The following is a 23302-nucleotide window of genomic DNA, read 5'->3' as shown; positions in this document are numbered from 1 at the left end:
GTCAAGGCTATGCTTTTTCCCGTGGTCATGTATGGATGTGAGAGTTGGACTGTGAAGAAAGCTGATCGCTGAAGAATTGATGCATTTGAACTGTGGTGCTGGAGAAGACTCTTGAGAGTCCCTTGGACTGCAAGGAGATCCAACCAGTCCATTCTAAAGGAGATCAATCCTGGGTGTTCATTGGAAGGACTGATGCTAAAGCAGAAACTGCAATACTTTGGCCACCTCACGCGATGAGTTGACTCACTGGAAAAGACTCTGATGCTGGGAGGGATTGGGGGTGGGAGGAGAAGGGGACGACAGAGAATGAGATGGCTGGATGGCATCACCAACTCGATGGACATTAGTGAACTCCGGGAGTTGGTGCTGGACAGGGAGGCCTGGCGTGCTGTGATTCATGGGGTCGCGGAGAGTCGGACACGACTGAGCGACTGAACTGAACTGAACTGAACTGAACTGAATATTCAGCCCTATGAGAGACAGGCTTAACAAGCAGAGTACAGAGTTTGTGTATAGCTCTTTTTGCCTTTAGCCTTATAATATCTAGTCAAAACACTGTTTTCCAAAGTCAGTTCCTTTTTTACCTACCCCTTCAATCAATGAGGTCATATTATATATTTGGAATATAATAGTTTGTCACAGCCTGCATTCCATCCCTGAATTTCTCAGCATCTTGGTTGATTTTAAAAATTTTGAATACAGCAAATGGGTTTTGACAAATGCATCATGTCTGTTTGGTATCCACTACCTGTGGAGTAGATGAGTTTCTACCCTAAAGCATCCCTTCCCTCCACAGCACCTTCAGAGTCAACCCTTTACCACTCCTGAATCCCTGGCAACCAATGGCATGTTTTCCATCCCTATAATTTTGCCTTTTCCATAAGCCATATAAATGGAATTATATAATATATAACCTTTTGAATCTGGCTTCTTTCACTAGCAAAAATGCATTTGAGATTCATCCATATTGTTGAGTATTTGGTAGCTTGTTCCTTTTCATTTCTGAGTAGTATTCCATTGCAGCAGTATTTATCTATTCACTTGTGGAAAAACATCTTTATTGCTTCTGGTATTTTGCAATTACGAATGAAGCTGCTATAAATATTCACCTTCAGGTGTGTGTGTATGTGTGTGCATGTGCAGTTTTCAATTCACTTAGATAAACACCCAGATATGAGAAAGCTGGGTCATATGGTGAGTGTGTATTTCATTTTATAAGAAGCTACTAAACTGACTTAATGACTGTGCCATCCTGCATTCATGCCAGCAATAAATGAGAGTTCCTGTTGTTCCACATATATACCAGCACTTTGTAGTACCAGTTTTTTTTTTTTTTAATTTGAGCAACTCTAATAGGCAATGGCAAGCCACTCCAGTACTCTTGCCTAGAAAATCCCATGGATGGAGGAGCCTGGTAGGCTGCAGTCCATGGGGTCGCTAAGGGTCGGACACGACTGAGTGACTTCACTTTTTACTTTCCACTTTCACACATTGGAGAAGGAAATGGCAACCCACTCCAGTGTTCTTGCCTGGAGAATCCCAGGGACCGGGGAGCCTGGTGGGCTTCCGTCTATGGGGTCACACAGAGTCGGACACGACTGAAGTGACTCAGCAGTAGCAGTAGCAATAAGTGTGTAATAATACCTACTTGTGGTTTTACTTATTCAATCTTATTTTATTTTGTATTTAGCTACACTGTATGGCTTATGGGATTTTAGTTCCCCAATTGGAGATTGAAACCGGGCTCTTGTCAGTGAGAGCACGGACTCCTAACCACTGGACCACCACCAGGGAATTCCCCTAACTGTGGTTTTTATTTTGCAAGCACTGCATTTTACAGATTCATTCCTGCTGCCATATTACATCCCATGTCCTGCCGTATAATTCTCTATGATGTGCATCTACCACATTTCACTATCAGTTCTTCCGATGACAGACACTCCAACTTTCTCCAAATAATACCATGAAATTTATTTTCTTTATTCATTATGATCTCTGAGATCTCAGTACTTCTTTACATTCTTTTCATCATCAAGTTATTTCATACACAAGGGAAAATAATATCTAAACAAATATTCAAACAATATCCAAAGCATATCTAAAAATCCCCTTGCATTGACTAGATTCTCAACTTTTCTCACATAGACTCTGTGATAAATGTAGAAATGATGCAGTTGTTCTCAAAAAAGGATGATTTATTAAAGTATTGTGACTTCTATTTTGTTTTCAATGACATTTCTTTCCTTTCTCCCTCCCTTTCTTTCCTCCTTGCTTCTTTCCTTTCATTTAACCTCCCCCCAAAATACTTATTGAAAGTCTTCGCCTGTAGTCATTGGTCAAGCTAAGTGTACACACAAAGACGTGGCGTGCTCTGCTGTGGTGTGTGTTGGGAAGAAGGAAACACGGGAACATACAGACAGACATAGAGGAAAGAGTTGTCTGAAAACAGACAAGGGAATGTAGCCATATCGGCCTTGGTGAGTTAGGAAGGATTCCCCACAGGAGATAAAGATTTGAACTAGATGTTGAAGGATTAATAGAGGCGGAGAGCAGAAGGCATAGAAACACTCCTCACGTTGAGGTCTACTGCGTAGTTCAAAATCATGAAATGTGAGGTTCATGAAGGTAGATAGGGGGACATACGGCTAGAAGAATAGGATGATTCTGATTGCAACGGGCTTTGCAGGGCTTATTTTGTCATGTAGACATCAAAGAGCCATTAAAGGTTTTATTAAAAAGTTGACTTTATTAGATTTGTATTTTAGAACCATAACTTTGGCATTTAGGCCAGAGGGGAATGAGACTGGTAATAAGGAGACCAATTGCAAGTCTATTACATATAGTTCAGGTAAGAAATATTGAACACAGATATGGCCTGTTTTCTCACTAAGTTGTCTATTTGTGAGAAACAAGGAAAAAAATAAAATCTGGGAAAGTAGAACTTTATTTAGCATGTGAGTTAAAAAAGAAGAAGAATAAAAGAAAAAAAAATCAAAGAGCAACATAAGGTATCCTTGCCATGAAGGAATTGTTCTGTATCTTGCCTGATGTGATACAGAAACTTACACAAAATAACATTGTGTACAACTAAATACACACAAGTGGATTGACTTAAAACTGGGGAAATCTGAATAAGATTGTGGATTGTTGTTACCATTGTGGTAAACTGGGTAAAGTTTACACGGATTATTTTATACTGCTGCTGCTGCTGCTGAGTCACTTCAGTCGTGTCCGACTCCGTGTGACCCCATAGACGGCAGCCACCAGGCTCCGCCGTCCTTGGGATTCTTCTTTTATACAGTCGCGAGTTAATCTACAACTACTTCAATGGTTAAGACTCTGAGCTCCCAATGCGGGGGCCTCGGTTTGATTCCTGCTTGGGGAACTAAAAATCACATATGTCACCTGGTGCGGCCAAAAAAAAAAAGCAAAATAAAGATATTTTCAACCACCCTCCCTTGCAAAAACCTATTAATCCTCTTTTGGATGTGGAGGGGAGATTTATGGCAACTTTTCCACAATTACTCACTGAAATTTTGGTTGATTTTATGTTGCAGTTATGTAATAATTTGGGAAAAAAAAAGGAAAAAAACCCAACCACATTCAAAATTAAGATAAGGTACTAAAATGTGCAGTTTTTAGATGATAATTATGATTGGTGCCATTACATATTTTACATATTGATTGTGAGGAGAGAAAATAAACAATTATTGAGTGCTTAAATGCAATCATTGCTCTGGGGTGGGGGTTTACATATAGTTTCTATTTGATGATGTCAAAGTGGCAAATTTTATTGGAATTATTCATACACTTTTCAGATGGGGAAGCCTAAGGGTCAGTATGTGTAAGTACTTTGCAAGGTCACAGTGTTAGGATGAAGCTAAGCCTGTCTTTCAAACCTGTGTATTGTCCTGTGACTTAGGGACAGTTCCAGACACAAGCACATTTAAGATAGCATCTCTGTCTCCGATTTGTCTTGTTGAGCTCTGCAGTGTCTATATCCAATATTTAGAAATGTGGAATATAGTACTTTTCTAGTGTGGATTATTTCAGCTCAGGAAAATATGTTTTCAAATTTGTGACAACTTAGCTTTGATAAAATATTTAGCAAAAAAATGGAGTCAAATATGATTAGACTTCAGGATAGTTCCTTCAACCTTTAAATAAAACAAAACCTCAGTAAGAAGTTTATAATGTTTAACTTTTATGGAATGTTTACTATCCATCAGGTGCCAGGTCAAACAACTTACATGCTGTTTAACATTTCACAATAAAATAGGGATAAAATGGGCTATGTGACTTCAAAGCCACAGTTCCAAACCACTGGGCTACAATGCTGTAAGCATCCAATAAGAAACTCTAATAAAAAAGAAACTCTAATAAGAAGTTTTGCATGATCCAAAATCAGTGACCAGAGCCACCATTTATTATAAATAAATTACATGAGTTAACTACATTGTGTGATTCCAAGACCTAAGGGGGTCGAAGCCACGTGAAAAGCTCAGTGGTTTATCAGATCACAAAGAGTCGGATAGGACTGAGAGACTGAACTGAACTGATGCTCAGATCAGTCACCTTCTACCCCTTTATGTCTTTTTATTTTCTCCACAGCTCTTTCACTTACTAATACGTAAAATTATTTCATTACTTGTCTATCACTTGCCCCATCTCACCAGAACACAAGTTCAATAAAATTAGGAATCATGTCTATCTTGTTCAATGCTGTATTTCCAGTGTCTCAAGTTATTCCAGACAAACATTTGCTGAACGACTGCCTAAATGATTACCCTTCTCTGGGCTTAAATGGTAAAGGTTTAGATTTACAAACTGTGGTTCAAAAGATCACATTAGCAATCTATTAGCATTTCATTTCTTAGATTGGCTAGGATAAATGAAAGAAAAGGGAGGAGGAAACTGGAGGAAGGAGCTGGAGAAAAAGGAAACGAGAGAATATAAACTGGTAATGATAACCCGTTGAATAGGTGGTGGGAGTTGAAGTGTCAGAAATTAGGAGCCTTAGATCAGTGGCTGAAATTGGTAGGGTTCCCAAGAGTGGGATGGAAGCCATCACGAAGGCTAACTTCAATTTGGTCTCAGATGGTCAAAACACAAAAGGTTACAGAAAGGAGGTACAAGTTATTTAGCTTTGATTAGACTGCATTGGGGCTTCCCTCGTGGCTCAGACAGTAATGAATCTGCCTGCAATGCGGGAGACCTGGGTTCAATCCCTGGGTTGGGAAGACCCCCTGGAGAAGGGAATTGCTACCCACTCCAGGACTCACGGGATTGCAAAGAGTCGGACATGACTGAACAAATTTCACTTCAGACTGCATTGCTCTTGAGGCTGCCAATGGTACTGACATACAGGGCACTGGTCTACCTATCTTGTATATTGTAGATTCTTCTTGAGGAGTCATTACTGATGTTATTACAATCCTTGTGAGTTTTACATCACTGTCGAGTAGAATGTCAATGAACACAAATGTTGAGAAACCAAAAGAATCACATGTGAAGCACCAAAATGAATGGATAAACTGAGGCATCTCAGTAGCATAGAGTGGGAAAGGCAACTAGTTTCAGTGAGGCTGGGAGCGCTGAGGAAAAAGCCTGTATCCCCTAAAGTGGAATTGGGTTAGTTACAACAGATAACTCGAAGTAGTTCGAAGTTTCAAGGACTAGAACAGAGAAGAGTTGTTAAAATTTTTTATCTTAAGGACCTCTTTATATTCTTAAAAATTTAGGAGTCCAAAGATGTTTTATGTGCATTAAAGATAACTATATCATATTTGAAATTAAGAAATAAGAGCAGTTATTATTTCAAACAACAGACCAATTAAATGTTAACAGAGAACAATCTTTTATATGAAAAGTAACTACTTTCCAAAATAAAAAAAAATGAGCAGAGTGGATTTATGTTTTTGAAAATCTCTTTAATGTCTGGTTGAACAGCAGATGACTGGATTCTAACATTTGCTTCTGTTTTCAGTGTTTCCATATCACATGTCATGTGGCCTCTGGAAAACTCCACTGTATAATTATGACAGCATGAGTGTCAAAGCAAATACTATTTTAGAATTATTATGGAAATACTTTTGACTTCCCCCTTGAAAGAGTACTGAACCCTCCGACCACACTTTAAGAACCACTGTCTTATGATTTGGGAGAATGGCATTGAAACATGTATATTATCATATGTGAAACCAATCGCCAATTCAGGGTCGATGCTTGTCACAAGATGCTCGGGGCTGGGGTGCGGGGATGACCCAGAGGGAGGATAAGGGGAGGAGGGAAGCGTCCAGACCATACACGGACATGCCATTTTCATCCATCAAACATAGGAAAGCAGAAATGAGGGATCGCAAGTCAGGTAAAAGGATGGAGAAGTTGGAATGAAGAGCGTCCCCGGAAGCCACGGTGACCCACTGAGTTAGGAAAAGCAAAACCGGCAAAAGACGCCGCCGAGGCGGTTAGGAGGAAAGAACTGTTGTTCTTACGGTGAAAAACGGGCGGGGAGAGGAAACGGTTACCCGGGATCGGGGAGTTTGTAGGAATTAGGCCACGACACGGCAGAGCACTGAGGAGTGCTCGCCCTCCGGATGCGGCAAGGCAGGACCCGGAGGTCGGCCTCCCGCCCTCATTCTTCCCGGCACCAGGCCGGGGTGGGAGGCTTGGGGAGGCGGGGGCCGAGGTGGGCCGCGAGCGAGGCTGGGGTCAGGACCGTACCCCGGAACGGAAGAGGCGGCGAGTTCCTTTCTCGCTAAGAGCGTAGAAAAGAGACTGCCGGAGGCGTCGTAGGGGGCGGGGGCGGGAGCCCGAGTCTGGCGCTGCGAGTTTGGAGGTCGCCCGGCGAGAGGAGGAAGGTCCCGTTGCTAGGCGACCGGCCCTGGCCCCGCCTCCCAGTCGCGTCGCTAGGAGACGGGGAGGCCGGGGGGCGGGCGGCGGACCGGGCCCTGCGTGCTGACGCCGATTGTATATGAGCGCGAGCGGCGGGCTCTCGGGTCTTTTTTAGCGCCATCTGCTCGCGGCGCCGCCTCCTGCTCCTCCCGCCGCCGCCCTGAGTCACTGCCTGCGCAGCTCGGGCCGCTCGGCTCCCCGCGCTCGCCACCGGTAACGGGCTGGGGCCCGACGGGGAAGGGAGGGACGCGGAGGCCCCGGGCGGCCCGCGCGAGCGGAGGGCTGAGGGGGCTGGGGCCGGCGAGCGGGGCCGCCGGGGCCGTCCGCGGAGGCCGGAGCCCGAGCCGCTGTGGGAGCCGCGGCCCCGCCGGCGGGGAGGGCCCGCGGCTCGGCCGACGCTTCCCGGGCGAGCCGGCCGGGAGGCGCGTGCGCGGGGGAGCGTCCGCCCCGCGGCCCTCTGAGCCCCGCCGGCCTCTCCGCGCCGCCGAGGCCCGGGCGCCCTGAGCGGGGAGGCGGCCGCGCCGCTGGGAACCGGCAGGCGCCCGGGGCGAGGCCCGAGCCGGGGTCCGCAGCGCGCCGTCGCCGCGACGCCCACTCCCTGGAGGGGAGGCCGCGGGGGGAGGGAAGGAGCCGCGGAGGCTGCGAATTCCGGCGGGAGGGAGGGGCTGCGCGGGGCGCAGGCCCCGGGGCGGGGCGGCGGCGAGGCTCCGGGCTGCCCGCCCCCGGGAGGCGGCGACCCGGCCGGGAAGGGAACCCCCGCGGCTTCCCGCTGCACGTGGCCGGGGCCCGGGCGCCGGTGCAGATCCCCGTCTGGTAGCCCTCCACTGAAAGTTGAGGAGGTGGTGGGATGCGAGGGTGAGCAGGGAGCCAATCAGTCCAGCTCTTGGGTTTGCAACTCTTCCCTGCTTCCCTTTGATCGTAATCTTTTTAGGTACCCCATGAAAGCGTGAATGTTAGTTGATGGATGAAGGAGCGGGGTCTTCCCTGTTAGGATTTTTAAGAAATATCGCGTGTAAAGCACTTACGTTAGCTATTATTAACAAGAGATTCTTTTGTGTCCTCTCAAGTACAAATTAGAATTAGGATGGGTATCTTGATCAGGGTTTTTTTATTTGGGAAGTATCAGTCGACTCCTCAATAGTGGAAATAAAGGATTTGGCCTGCAGTGTCTTTAATTCGTCGAGGGTTTCTGTTGCTTTCTTACTAGTTCCTTTATTCACATTCCCACTGTAAGATACTTAACTGGCTGTTTGGTTTTTAACGTTATGGTGGAGGCGGTGTGGGGTGAGATGAGACGCACAAGTAAACGTGTTGAGCCAGGTTTGTAACCTGCTGCCTCATCAGTGCTTCATGCTTTGCCCTCAAAAAAAAAAAAAAGAGGCCGGGAAAGGAGGCGGGGAATGAAGGCCTGTAGGGGAGGGCTGGGTTTTTGAAGGAAGAAAGAGCCGGGCACGTGATGTCCTCAAGGAGCCCCAATTTTATTCTCTGATTGTGGGTTCTGTAAGGACTGCATTTTAAAAGCTCACAACTTTACTGCTTATCTGATTTCAGGAGAGCTGAGCTGGAAAACGAAATTTGCCATTTTTGAAAGTAGGTGGCATCAAAAATACTTTTTCAAATTAGTGTTTTAGGTCCTGTTTTGTTGTTACCTTTAATAACTACTTCTATACCTATTTTCCTTAAGTAATACACCTTACCTTTGATTGGATCAAGGAAAAGCCTTATATTTAGAATAACTTAATTAAAACTGACAGGAGGTAAATGAGGTTTACAGTGACTTTGTGGGACTGATGTCTCAGGTTTATTTCAAAGTTGTCTGAGTTCAGATTAGTGCCCCAGATCTAAAATGGGCCTTTTACTTTTTAAGAAGATTGGTCCTTTCATACCAGTCTGAAAATTTTTTTAAGTTTTATCTGTTGTAAAGTACCTGTTTTTGATATTGGACCTATTGACAGGGAAAATTGTTAAGCTGATATTAAATGTGATACGATTGTCTTTGTCATCTAACGATTAAAAAAACAAAAAACCCCACACGTGTACCAGAACTAACTTAATCCACAGTGCTATTGCTTGTTTTGTTACTTACACAACTTGCTCATGTTGCCTTGAGATGACTGATTCTGAACTCTTTCAAATGTATTCAGTACATATCGTTTTGTAGGAAAGTGGCTAAAAAAGACAGAATCTGTTTGACTTCAAGGTATGAAGATGTCAAAATTAAAAATTGCTTTTTTTTGTTTTCTGCTTGATAATTTGAAATATTAATGAATCCCAATCAATTTAGGAAATAATGATCAATCTGTTCATATCCTCAAGTCTAATCAAATCTGTAATTGCTTATGTTCTTAGTTGATTCTTTGAGTAAATATTTTAGCTCCTATCTGGACATATATCATGAGCCAAACAGGCAAATTGGTTATTTGATATAAATTGTTGAGTTGTTAGGAGTGTTCTGAAGGAAAAGAGAGCTGGAAAGTGGGAGATAGAGGAATATCTATAACCTCTTTATATGAAGGAATTTGTTAAAATTATGCTAATGTTCGGAGAAGGCAATGGCACCCCACTCTAGTACCCTTACCTAGAAAATCCTATGGGCGGAGGAGTCTGGTAGGCTGCAGTCCATGGGGTCGCAAAGAGTTGGACACGGCTGAGCGACTTCAATTTCCCTTTTCCCTTTCATGCATTGGAGAAGGAAATGACAACCCACTCCAGTGTTCTTGCCTAGAGAATCCCAGGGACGGGGGAGCCTGGTGGGCTATTGGGTCACACAGAGTCGGACAGGACTGAAGTGACTTGGCAGCAGTAGCAGCAGCATGCTAATGTTAAGTCCCATTTCATACTAATTCCATCTGAATAAGTTGCGCAGAGTAGGGATTAGAACTTGAGCACTGCTGTTTTCACTCATCCTTGTAAGTTACTTAGTACTTTAACTGCAGACCAGTAGGTCACATTGCTGGACTTGCCAAGTGGTCTCAACCCAAAGTTATTTCTGGTTAGCAACTCTGCTTTCTACTGCTACATAGTTTGATATATTTTTACTTATTCAGAAGTTTTATACATTTTGATTTTTATTGGAAAAGGGGATCATAATTTTGAAGTTTATTACTTTGAAAATATTGTCTCAGGTAAAGAGGGTACAGATGAGTACAACAGGCATAAAATAATAGGATTTCTTGCATGATTATTCGGGCAATGTTTTTAAATTATTCTCCATATATAACTCATTTAGTGCTCCTAGAGATAAGTGGTATCAACATTTAAATGAGGAAACTGAGGTACAGAGCAGTTAAAGAACTTATTATCCAGGGTTACATAACTGAGAAATGATGGTTTATAATAAGGATTTTATATTGGTTTAAAGGAAGTTCGCTTGACTTAATTGTTATACTATGCAGTATATAGGGCTTCTCTCATAGCTCAGTTGGTAAAGAATCCACCTGCAATGCAGGAGACCTCAGCTCGATTCCTGGATTGGGAAGCTCCCCTGGAGAAAGGGATAGGCTACCCACTCCAGTATTCTTGGGCTTCCTTTGTGGCTTAGCTGCTAACGAATCCGCTTTCAATGTGGGAGACCTGGGTTTGATACCTGGGTTGGGGAGATCTTTTGGAGAAGGGAAAGGCTACCCATTCCAGTACTTTTGATTGGAGAATTCCATGGACAGAAGCACGCTACAGTCCACAGGATCACAAAGAGTTGGACACAGCTGAGCAACTGACACTTGTAGTAGTTTTCTTTTTGTTATCCTTTAAAACTTTACTTTAAATTTTTGATTGTGCTGCGAGGCTTGTGGAATCTTAGTTTCTCAACCAGAGGTGGAACCCAAGCCCTCACAGTGAAAGTGTAGTGTTCTAACCATTGGATTGCCAGAGAATACCCCAAACATGTAGTTTTTAATGATTGGCTATTTCACTGTGAAGCAGCTGTTTTCTGTAAAGGAATATAACTCTAGGTTATATAATCTGTGTAGTAGGTGATGGCGGAGCACTTTGGCTTTTGGATAGTGGAATTGACATGGGTATTGGAAGGCAGGTTTTAATTCCTAGTTGTTTCATTTGTGTGTTGCTGAGCAAGTTGCTTACTATTTTATCTGCAAATAAGAGGAAAGCCTGTGATAGTCTTACAGAATAAGCTCTGTAAATGTTACTTTCCTTCTTGTTGGAAGTAAGAACAGAATCAAGTATACTGGAATGGTAGATCATTTGATTCCTGGACATCTAGCTTTTACACAACCACAAAATAATCAGCTAATGATCTGACTGAATCACTTATTTCCACCTCTTTCTCCATTGGAAGATTTTCTTCATGTTCAGGTTTTCTGGTTAAGATTTGCCTTCAGTCTTGTTATGAACCCTGTCTTTACATTGAGATCTGTAACACTGAGTACTGGGTTGTACCTTTTATTGTAAATTTTAATCCTTAGGAATGTTTCTTCTTTAAATCTGTTTTTTTCTGATGTTAGTACAATGATACCACCTTTTGGTTAAGGATTGTATTTTACCTTGAAGCTGTTTGTATTCTTGTAAGTATAGCTTACCCAGTGGTTCAGTGGTAAAGAATCTGCCTGCAGGACAGAAGTTTCGGGTTCGATCCCTGAGTTGGGAACCCACTCCAGTATCCTTGCCTGGAAAATCCCATGGACAGGATCCTGGTGGGCTCCAGTCCATGGGATCACAAGAGTCGGACATGACTCAATGACTAAACAACAAAAATAAGTATTTTATTTGATGTTTGTTGTACTTTGGAAGTTATATGTTCTGTTTCTGAACTTTTGGGGTCACCCTAGAAATTACAGTGTGTTTATTTAAGAACAGTAGAGTAATCCATTTCCTCCTCACTTATTCTCACTGCTGACTTAATATTATGGTAGTTTAAATCTGACACATTACAAAGTGGTAATATTTCTTTTAAAATACATTATTTTGATAGTATGCTAATATTCTTATTGCCTCTCATTTCCTCTTCTCTTTGGGATCACATGCCTTCTGCCTGAAGAATATACTTACAGAATTTATTACTGAGAGTACTGGAGAAGTTTTTGCCTGAAAGTACCTGTTTTGCCTTCTCTCGTAAAGGATGTTTCGGTTGGGTGTAATAGTCTAAGGTCCTTAGTTATTTTCAGCACATTGAGCACACAGACCATTCTGGGGTCTTTTGGTGTCTATTGAAGAGAAAACAACTGTCAGTCTTGTATGCGTTTGACGTTAATCTGAGTCTTTTTTCTGAAGGCTTTGAGGTGACTTCTGTCTCTCGTCTTGCATTTTCACTCATGTATCTAAGTGTGGGTTTTTTAATTTTGCTAACTGGGATTTGTAGGACTTGTCTTCCATTAGTTCTGGAGAATAACTTGGCTATTTATTTCTTCAAATATTCTGTCCATTCTCTCCTCTGCTCCTAGAACGTCTATTAAATCTTTGTTAGACTTTATTGTATCCTAAAATGTCTCTTCCGTATTTTTTTATTGTCTATTCTCTGCCTGGTGGGCTTCCGTCTATGGGGTCACACAGAGTTGGACACAACTGAAGTGACTTAGCAGCAGCAGTCTCTGCCATACTTTGGAAGATTTCTTCTAAGCTCACTTTCAAGCCACTTAATTCTCTCTCCAGCTGTGTTTGGTTTACTGTTAAACCTGCCCATTTAGTTTGATTTCTGTTATTTTTATTTCTGAAAATTCTGTTTAGTTCTTTGCCAGATTTGCTCTTTTCACCTTTAGTAGATGAGTTTCTTATAGAAACTGCTGCAGACACATATTTTCAAACTTAAAAGGCATGATTGTTTTTTCTGTGTTTGTGGTTTTAGACAGTATTTGCGCCTTCCACAGGATTGACATCTGTCCTGTGCTGCCCCTGCTCTTGAAGATGACTTTATGAACTGTGTAAGGTCTCGCATGGTGCCCTCATTGACATCTGGTCATGCAGGTGCCTGGGAGTGCTGATGATGGCTGTAAGCCCAGAGCTCGAAGTCTGCGGGACAAGGCTGATGAGCTGGATTGGGGTTTTGTCCTGGAGAACTTGTTTATTATCTCTGAGAATATAATGCTTTGAGGTTTCTGCTTAATTTGGGAAGATTATTATAAAGACTCCCTACCTTGGTCAGTCAGTCCAGGGCTTTTGGTTTCCACAGACAGCATCTGAGGTTGGCAGGTTGCCCTCTGGGCAAATGTAGTTTCCTTTTACTTATCCTTTTCCTTCCTGTTTTCTCTTCAGTTTGGGGCTAGTAATTTCTTATTATCTTACTTTTTTTAAACAAATATTTGATTCTGTACTTTTAGTTAGTTTTCATTAGTAGAGTTGGTCTCTGGCTTGTCGCTTCCAGGAATGGAAAGTCTTCAGATCTCTTAGAAAGCAAATTCATGTCTGATAAGCAAAAATCTCACTGATTTTACTTAAAGTTGTTGACTTGAAGTTAAAAAAAAGAAAAATCAGTGTAGATATTAAACTAAACTTGTGTTTTTTGATGTGATCTGATTGCCTGAAACCACCTGTCCCAGAAGCTGGGTTTCTTATTTAGATTTTTTTTTTTTTTTGCATCTACTCTCTCAGACATGTTAGTTTTGAATCTGAGTATGGGAATTGGTCCTTTATTTTTTAGTTTTTTAAAGTTATTTGTAATTTTAGATTTATGGGAAAGTTGTAGAGATAGCTCAGAGTTCCCATTTGCCCTTTACCCAATTTCCCCTAATGTTAATATCTTAAATTACCAGGGTGCATTTACTGGTCAGTCTGTACATTTATCAGAACTGAAAAAATCGGTTTTTGGTCATCACGTCAGCCAATTGTTTTGCAAAGGATAGTTCAAAATGGGCAGATTGAAAGAAACTCTGAGTTTGTTGAGTGTTAATTAGATATCAAACAGATCTTTTACGTGAATTTGCTTCTTAATCAGAGAAACCAATGAAGGAACCATCCTTCTCCCGTTTTGAAGATGAAATAAGGCCAGAAGTTGTTTGCCTGAGCTACGTTCCCACAAAGCTGCCGTTAACCCAAATGGTCTGACTACATTGTTGTGTGTGTGTGTGCTCAGTCGTGTCTGGCTCTTTGTGACCCTGTGGCAGTCTACAGCCAGGCTTCTCTTTCATGGGATTCTCCAGGCAAGAATTCTGGAGTGGGTTGCCATCTCCAGGAGATCCTCCAACCCAGGGATCAAACTCATGTCTCCTGCATTGCAGGCAGATTCTTTACTACTGAGCCATCAGAGAAGCATATTTTAAAAAATAGAAGTGTGTATGACCAAGAAATCTATTATTTTAGCTGGCATGGGCAGATTAGAGAAGGCATCTCTGAGGAAATGAATTGCCCTCCTGTTCTATCTTGAATCTCTGTAATAATGCATCAAAACCATGAGAGTTTGAATTCTGAATGTAATGGCAACAAGGTGGACACTGAGGGTAACAATGTAGCCATTCTTCTGTGAACATGTTAAAATGTTACAAAAGTTTGAGTTTAGAAGTTTTGGGTGTTTCTTTTTTGTGTCATACTTTTGATAATTGCTGGATTTAGTAGACTATATATTCAAGGGAGCAAATTCTAAACTGTTACTAAATAGTATCTGGATAGAAAAACCTAATAATGCAGTATGAAATGTAAGTTCTCATTTACTTCCAGTCTTTTCTCTCTCATAGGCAACTGCTGTTAGGTTTCTGGTGTATTTTTCTAGAAATGTCTTATTCATAAGAAGGTATGTGTATGAGAGTTCATGTTCGTATATGCTCAGGTTGGATTTTGCCATGCATTCTTTACCCCTGCTTTGTTGCTCTTTCCATATCCACTCAGATCTGCATCTTTTTGTTTCTTTTTTTAAAAAATTATTTTATTTTTGGCTCTGCTGGCCTTTGCTTGCTGTGCAGGCTTTTCTTGTGTGGGCTTCTCAGGGCCGTGACTTTGGTTGTAGAGCAAGGGTACTATGGTGTGCGGGCTTCAGTAGCTGCAACCTGTGGGATCTTCATGGATCAGGAATCAAATCCCGTGTCTCCTGAGTTGGCAGGTAGACTCCTCACCACTGAGCCACCAGGGAAGTCTTGCTTTTTCTTCTTCTGTTTTTTTGTTTTTTTAATTGCAAAGCATTCCATTGTATGCACATTCCACACTAATAGTAAGTTTAATTTTGCTAAGTAATTGTAGCTGCCATATATGTGTCTATATGTAAATATTTGTATATATATATAAACTTTGTATACTACTCTGAAGGATACAATGCAGTGATTGGAAAAAAATATAATCTCTGTAATCATGAATGTTACGGTCTGGTCACTGGTGGAAGACAGAGCTTAGTCAAATAATCACAATAATCTATACTTAGAAACTGGAGACATCTTATGATGGAAAGAAATGGGGCTTTAGAAGAGTGTGTACAACCAAGAAATCTTACTTAGCCAAGATGTACAGATTGGAGAAGGCATCTTGGAAGGAGTCAGTGCCAGTGTGTTTTGTCTTGAAGTAAAGCTTTGAGCTGAGAGTCACAGAATATGCAGGACTTGGATTTTAGAAGAACCTGTTAGACAAACGCGACACGTGTACAGGCACTCAGGTCCTTTACTTCTCTTTTTTTCAGGGTAGGTTCTCACAAATTGAATAACCAAGTCTGGAGATGGACATGTTTAAGGTGTTTGTTATTCCCATAGCCAAATTGCTCTCCAAAAAGATCACAGTTTATGGAATTCCCTGGTGACGCAGTGGTTAAGAATCTGCCTGCCAATTCAGGGGACATGGGTTTGCTCCCTGGTCCAGGAGGATTCCACATCCCTGGATCAACTCAACCCACCTGCCACGACTGCTAGAGTAACAACAAGAGAATAGCCCCCACTCACCACAACTAGAGAAAGCCTGTGTGCAGCAGTGAAGACCCAGCACAGCCAAAACTAAATAATTAAAGGAAAGAAAATAGTTTATATAAACAGTAGCCATATTTAAGAATGCATATTCACCATAATTTTCCCTGCATTAAGAGAAAACCCTTGCTGATCTGATAGATCTGAAGCCCACTTCTGGTTCTTTGATTCAATATTTTCGTTATTTTTGAATTAGTATATTTGTAATTTTTTGCTAAGTGTTTTGTTAATGCTGACTTAATTAACCAGCCTCGCTAGAGAAATACATCAGTGCTGATAGAGATTATTTACAGTAAATAGAAAATATTTAAAAATAGAGTAGGCTACAGTAGGAAGAATTATTTCCTTTATAATTATCTAAAGAACGGATGTTGGATTAGTAATAATGCTCCAAAGCCTAGCACTTGACTGCTAAAATCAGTAACTCGGTTTTTAAAAGTGAAAAGCGTATTAAGCATATTGATATGAGGAATCAAATCTCATCACTTTTTGTGAGTGAAAGACTAAAGTTTGGGGACTTAACTGGTGGTCCAGTGGTTTAGAATCCACTTTGCAATACAAGGGATGTGGGTTCGATTCCTGGCTGTGGAACTGACTCCACATGCCACGGAGCACAGAAACCTGTGGGCCGGAGCTGCTGGGCCTGCGCCCTGGAGGCCTGTGCCACAGCTGGGCTGCACACGCGCCACATGGTCAGCGAAGGCCCGCACGCCACGGCTTGAGACCCGGTACAGCCACATAATAAATAAGGTACTTTTAAAACATTAAGGTTTTAAAGTTTCAAACATTAAAAACGGATTTTAACGTGGGAGTCTAAGCCTTTTTTTGTTTTGTTTCTCATTAAAATTTTTTAATGGGTCTCAAATTCTGTGACAGATTTTTGGTCATTTCCATTAAAAAGTACTGATTTTAAAAGATAATAACTTAAAAGCGCCACGCACAAAACTGCTGCTGCTAAGTCACTTCAGTCGTGTCCGACTCTGTGTGACCCCATAGACGGAAGCCCACCAGGCCCCCCCTTCCCTGGGATTCTCCAGGCAAGAACACTGGAGTGGGTTGCCATTTCCTTCTCCAATGTGTGAAAGTGAAAGTGAAGTTGCTCGGTCGTGTCTGACCCTTAGCTACCCCACGGACTGCAGCCCAGCAGGCTCCTACATCCATGGGATTTTCTAGGCAAGAGTACTGGAGTGGTTTGCTATTGCCTTCTCTGACGCACAAAACGAATGGTTCACAAAGCAGTCTTCTGAAGGTTTTGCAATGCAGTTACCATTACCCAGACTTTTACTGTAAAAACTTAAATGGCCATTTGAGACAAACACCAGTGGTTAAGACTGGGGTGGCGTATTGGGGATAATACTCATGTAGCCTTGAGCTTTCTGGGCAGACTTGGTGACCTTGCCAGTTCTAGGTGCCTTCTCTTGTCCACTGCTTTGATAATACCGATAGCAACCACCTGTCTCATGTCACGAACAGCAAAACAGCCAGGAGGCAGACAGACAGTCCTGGAAACTCTTAACGCATACGTCCTTGCAGGAATCATATCAGTGATGGCAGCATCACCAGATTTCGAGAATTTGGGGCCACCTAGCTTTTTCCCAGAACACTCGGTCTTCAGTTCAACACGCTTGCAGTAGAGCTGTGTGGCAGTCCAGCACTGATTTTGGCCTGGATGGCTCAAGATCGTCACCTGAGCTGTGAAGCCAGCTGCTTCCATTGGTGGGTCATTTGCTGTCACCAGCCACATTGCCACAAAGAACATCTGTGACAGACATGTGCTTGAAGCTCTCATTGTCCCCAGGAGGGCCATTACTCAAAGCATCATGGTGCATTTCAAAAGTTGTTTCCTTGACTGGAGCAAGGTGACCACATTGCCATTACTCAAAGCATCATGGTGCATTTCAAAAGTTGTTTCCTTGACTGGAGCAAGGTGACCACATTGCCAGGTTTGAGAACATCAGTCTCTGTTTGACCCACAGGGACAGTACCAGTACCACCAATTTTGTAGACATCCTGAAGAGCAATCTCAAGGGCTTATCAGTTGGGCAAGTTGGTGGCAGGGTGCAGTCTAGAGCTTCAGGCAGTGTGGTTCAATGGGTGTTGCCATCTTTATGGGTGACTTGGCATCCCTTGAACCAAGGCATGGTAGCAGTTGATTCCAGCATTGTCACCATGACAACCAGAAATTGGCACAGATGCTTCTGTGTTGGGATTGTAGCCAATTTTTTAATGGAGGTGCTGACTTCCTTAGCAGTTACCTCATTTCGTTACCTCCATTGTAACAAAGGTTCCATACCCAGAGAGGAAGCCAAAAGGGCCTGCTCCTGGGTCTGCCCTTTCTTGGAAATCCCAGCTTCGGATTCGCCAGCACAGGCACCGGAATGTGCCTGTGGTTGTGTTTTTGATGAACTCTCTGTCCTGGGGGCTTGGTGGCTCAGTGACAAGCTGCTTGTCAGTGGGGGAGCTGTGGGTTTGATTCCTGGGTTGGGAAGGTCCCCTGGAAGAAATGGCCACCTACTCCAATCTTCTTGCTTGGGAAATCCCATGAAAAGCAAAATCCCATGAACAGAGGAGCCCGAGGGGTGTAGTCCATGGCGTCGCAAGAATCTGACACAGCTTAGTGACTAATCAACCACTGTGTCCCGGTGCATCAGATAGGTCACAGAGTACTTGCTGGTCTTAAATTGACACAGGGAGATAACATTGGTGATAATCACTCTCATGTTCAGCTTTCAGTTTGTCCTAGACCCAGGCATACTTGAAGGACCCCTTTCCCATCTTGGCAGCCTCCTTTTTGAAATTTTCAGTGGTTCCCTGGGGAATCCCAAAATGTTTGTAGATAAGATGGCCAGTAGTGGTAGACTTTTCTGAATCTACATGTCCAGTGACAACAGTGTTGCCTTGGGTCTTCTTTCCCATTTTTGCTCAGGTTTAGTGGTGGTTTACTGTGGGCAGGAATCCCTTAAAAGAAATGGAGTAGCCATCATGGTCAACAAGAGTCCTAAATGCAGTACTTGGATGCAATCTTAAAAATGACAGAATGATTTCTGTTAGTTTCCAAGGCAAACCATTCAATATTACAGTAATCCAAGCCTAGGCCCCAACCAGTAATGCTGAAGAAGCCAAAGTTGAACGGTTCTATGAAGACCTACAAGACCTTTTAGAACTAACACCCAAAAAAGATGTCCTTTTCATTATAGGGGACTGGAATGCAAAAGTAGGAAGTCAAGAAACACCTGGAGTAACTGGCAAATTTGGCCTTGGAGCACGGAATGAAGCAGGGCAAAGGCTAATAGAGTTTTGTCAAGAGAATGCACTGGTCATAGCAAACACCCTCTTCCAACAACACAAGAGAAGACTCTACACATGGACATCACCAGATGGTCAACACCGAAATCAGATTGATTATATTCTTTGCAGCCAAAGATGGAGAAGCTGTATACAGTTAGCAAAAACAAGACCAGGAGCTGACTGTGGCTCAGATCATGAACTCCTTATTGCCAAATTCAGACTGAAATTGAAGAAAGTAGGGAAAACCACTAGACCGTTCAGATATGACCTAAGTCAAATATCTTATTTAAGGGACTAGATCTGATAGATAGAGTGCCTGATGAACTCTGGATGGAGGTTCGTGACATTGTACAGGAGACAGGGACCAAGACCATCCCCATGAAAAAGAAATGCAAAAAAGCAAAATGGCTGTCTGAGGAGGCCTTACAAATAGCTGTGAAAAGAAGAGAAGCAAAAAGCAAAGGAGAAAAGGAAAGATATAAGCATCTGAATGCAGAGTTCCAAAGAATAGCAAGGAGAGATCAGAAAGCCTTCCTCAGTGATCAATGCAAAGAAATAGAGGAAAACAACAGAATAGGAAAAAGAAGAGATCTCTTCAAGAAAATTAGAGATTCCAAGGGAACATTTCATGCAAAGATGGGCTCGATAAAGGACAGAAATGGTATGGACCTAACAGAAGCAGAAGATATTAAGAAGAGGTGGCAAGAATACACAGAAGAACTGTACAAAAAAGATCTTCACGACCAAGATAATCACGATGGCGTGATCACTCACCTGGAGCCAGACATCTTGGAATGTGAAGTCAAGTGGGCCTTAGAAAGCATCACTACGAACAAAGCTAGTGGAGGTGATGGGATTCCAATTGAACTATTTCAAATCCTGAAAGATGATGCTGTGAAAGTGGTGCACTCAATATGCCAGCAAATTTGGAAAACTCAGCAGTGGCCACAGGACTGGAAAAGGTCAGTCTTCATTCCAATCCCAAAGAAAGGCAATGCCAAAGAATGCTCAACCTACCGCACAATTGCACTCATCTCACACGCTAGTGAAGTCATGCTCAAAATTCTCCAAGCCAGGCTTCAGCAATATGTGAACCATGAACTCCAGATGTTCAAGCAGATTTTAGAAAAGGCAGAGGCACCAGAGATCAAATTGCCAACATCCAATGGATCATAGAGAAAGCAAGAGAGTTCCAGAAAAACATCTATTTCTGCTTCATTGACTATGCCAAAGGCTTTGACTTTGTGGATCACAAGAAACTGTGGAACATTCTGAAAGAGATGGGAATCCCAGACCACCTGACCTGCCTCTTGAGAAATCTGTGTGCAAGTCAGGAAGCAACAGTTAGAACTGGACATGGAACAACAGACTGGTTCCAAATAGGAAAAGGAGTACGTCAAGGTTGTATATTGTCACCCTGCTCATTTAACTTATATGCAGAGTACATCATGAGGAATGCTGGGCTGGAAGAAGCACAAGCTGGAATCGAGATTGCTGGGAGAAATATCAATAACCTCAGATATGCAGATGACACCACCCTTAATGGCAGAAAGTGAAGAGGAACTCAAAAGCCTCCTAATGAAAGTGAAAGAGGAGAGTGAAAGGTTGGCTTGAAGCTCAACATTCAGAAAACAAAGATCATGGTATCTGGTCCCATCACTTCATGGGAAATAGATGGGGAAACAGTGGAAACAGTTTCAGAGTTTATTTTTTTGGGCTCCAAAATCACTGCAGATGCTGATTGCAGCCATGAAATTAAAAGACGCTTGCTCCTTGGAAGGAAAGTTATGACCAACCTAGACAGCATATTAGAAAGCAGAGATGTTGCTTTGCCAACAAAGGTCCGTCTCGTCAAGGCTATGGTTTTTCCTGTGAAGAAAGTTGATCGCCGAAGAATTGATGCTTTTGAACTGTGGTGCTGGGGAAGACTCTTGAGAGTCCCTTGGACTGCAAGGAAATCCAACCAGTTCGTTCTAAAGGAGATCAATCCTGGGTGTTCATTGGAAGGACTGATGCTAAAGCTGAAACTCCAATACTTTGGCCACTTCATGCGACGAGTTGACTCACTGGAAAAGACTGATGCTGGGAGGGATTGGGGGCGGGAGGAGATGGGGTCGGCAGAGTGTGAGATGGCTGGATGGCATCACCGACTCAATGGACATGAGTTTGAGTGAACTTCAGGAGTTGGTGATGGACAGGGAGGCCTGGCGTGCTGTGATTCATGGGGTCGCAAAGAGTCGGACACGACTGAGCGACTGAACTGAGTGGTGGTTTTTACAAGACTTGTGTCCTGGTGGCAAACCTGTTGTGAAAAACTAAGCTTATTAAGTAAATCTGCATTACCCATGGCACTCAGCTCTTTTTCTGGATGAATGTAACACATTTTGTCCTGAGGTTTGTTTTTCGCAAAGCAGTCTTCTGATCCTGTATACCTGGTGGCTCAGAGGTTAAAGCATCTGCCTGCAGTGCAGGAGACCCAGGTTCGATCCCTGGGTTGGGAAGATTCCCTGGAGAAGGAAATGGCAATCCACTCTAGTATTGCCTGGAGAATCCCATGGACAGAGAAGCCTGGTGGGCTACAGTCCTTGGGGTCTCATTCAGACATGACTGAGCGACTTCACTTACAGTGTGAAAGAGTGTAGGATATGCTCTGGCCAGTCCTAACTGCTTAGTTGCTCAGTCGTGTCCCTCTCTTTGGACCCCGTGGATGGTAGCCCGTCAGGCTCCTCTGTCAGTGCAAGTCTCCAGGCAAGAATACTGGAGTGGGTTGCCATGCCCTCCTCCAGGGATCTTCCCAACCCAGGGATAAAATGCAGGTCTCCCACATTGCAGGCGGATTAGTAACCATCTCAGCCACCAGGGAAGCCCTAATAACCAAGAACATTATGGACAATGTGCCGACGTACTCAGGGTAAGCTGGAGGCATGGTAATAGTCAGTGATGTGACGTTACGTATGTTTGAAGGGATGGGGAATGTTTACTTGGTGGATCTGGACCAGAGGTTTATAGTTGCCATTGAGTAGTTTAAAGGGCTGACATTTAATAACAGGAATTATTAAACTTGGGGAAAAAAGATCTCCAGGGGATCATGACTGCAGTATATGGCAGATTTTGGCTTTTAACATGAATTTGATAAAAATACTGTTAAAAAATCGAGTGGGTTTGAGAGAAGTAAAGCATTTTGTCCATGAAAGAAAGAAAGTGAAAGTGAAGTCGCTCAGACTTGTCGGACTCTTTGCGACCCCGTGGACTGCAGTCCACCAGGCTCCTCTGTCATGGGATTTTTCAGGCAACAGTACTGGAGTGGGTTGCTGTTTCCCTCTCCAGGAGATCTTCCCTACCCAGGGATTGAATCCTGGTCTCCCGCATTGTAGGCAGATGCTTTACCATCTGAGCCACCAGGGAAGTCCATTTATCCATACAAAGAGGCAAAAGCTTACAGCAGCTCTATTTGCAATACCCCCTCTCCCCTAAAGAAAACCCAAATGTCCATCAACCGCTGAAAACTGAAACATACAATAGAATGTATGTTTTCAATGGAATACCAGTATACAATAAAACGTAATGAACTATGTGGTAAGTACTATAACATAGATAAGTCTCATTCTGGATGGAAGAAGCCAGACCAAGGGGGAAAGTACATACTGTATAATGCCATTTCTATAAAATTCCAGTAAATATAAGCTATGGTGACAGAAGGCAGAGCAACGCTTGCTTGGGACAGGAGGCAGGAAGGGGAGGAGGGAGGCATTCTGACAAGGCAGGGGTATATTCGTTCTCTTGTCTTTGATGGTTTCATGGATATTCATCAAAACTCGTACTGGGAGGTACTTAGCAGCCCAAAAATTGACCGTTATGGTTAAAGGAATTTTAATAGTCTTTGTATTACTCTTTTCCTGTGATTCTAGCATACCTCAGATTCTTTCAGCCAACAGTGCTTTTGTAAAAATCCTTGCCCAATAGATTCTGAATGCCAAGTAGTAGCTTTTTTAAGTAGCATCCTCTGAATTACTTCAGTGACTCGTGTCAGTGTTCCACCTCTCTGCCCCTGTTTTTTTTAAACACTCTCTTTTTAATGGGAGTGTGTATATATATATATTTAAAATAGCTTTAGCATGGTATTGATTTAAAATGTTTTGGTTTCAGATGTTTTTACTGGTTTTAAATAAACTGTATGTTTTTTTTTTTTAACATTGATATTTCTCTCCATAGATATTTGGCATTTGTACAACATGGCAGACATTGACAAGTAAGTGACAGAAAGTTGGTTCTTGTTTCACAGATTTGGCTTCATT

General features: G+C 42.7%; 2 protein-coding genes and 1 pseudogene across 6 annotated transcripts in view; 1 reads left to right on the top strand and 2 right to left on the bottom strand.

The window, feature by feature from the left end:
- The first annotated feature begins 6931 nt into the window (after nt 1–6931).
- The window catches only part of NAP1L1 (nucleosome assembly protein 1 like 1), a 39460-nt gene continuing 23089 nt past the window's right edge, over nt 6932–23302 (top strand). For 2 of the 5 annotated variants that reach the window (XR_016037544.1, XR_016037543.1), the window contains exons 1-2: nt 6936–7107; nt 23220–23256. Coding sequence is in view for 1 of the 5 variants with exons in the window: in XM_055396427.2 (XP_055252402.1) it covers nt 23240–23256 (17 nt within the window). In the remaining 4 variants the exon portion in view is untranslated. Of the gene's footprint in view, nt 7108–8445; nt 8485–14513; nt 14570–23219; nt 23257–23302 lie in introns of all 5 variants that reach the window. The other 3 variants (XR_016037545.1, XR_016037546.1, XM_055396427.2) reach the window with 3 other exon arrangements.
- LOC148777539 (uncharacterized) lies at nt 7060–16410 on the bottom strand. Its single transcript, XM_088836793.1, has 2 exons — nt 16341–16410; nt 7060–7718 (listed from the first exon to the last, which is right to left on the bottom strand). The coding sequence occupies exons 1-2, from the start codon at nt 16408–16410 to the stop codon at nt 7060–7062; spliced, it is 729 nt and encodes a 242-aa protein (XP_088692919.1).
- On the bottom strand, nt 17045–21390 carry LOC129537262 (elongation factor 1-alpha 1 pseudogene; annotated as a pseudogene).

Source organism: Moschus berezovskii, chromosome 6 (genome assembly GCF_049115385.1).
Source record: "Moschus berezovskii isolate FMDL1 chromosome 6, NW_MosBer_1.0, whole genome shotgun sequence".
In the NCBI taxonomy this organism is placed as follows: Eukaryota; Metazoa; Chordata; class Mammalia; order Artiodactyla; family Moschidae; genus Moschus; species Moschus berezovskii.
The sequence above is the reverse complement of the archived record's forward strand: the minus strand, read 5'-3'. Positions and strand labels throughout refer to the sequence as shown.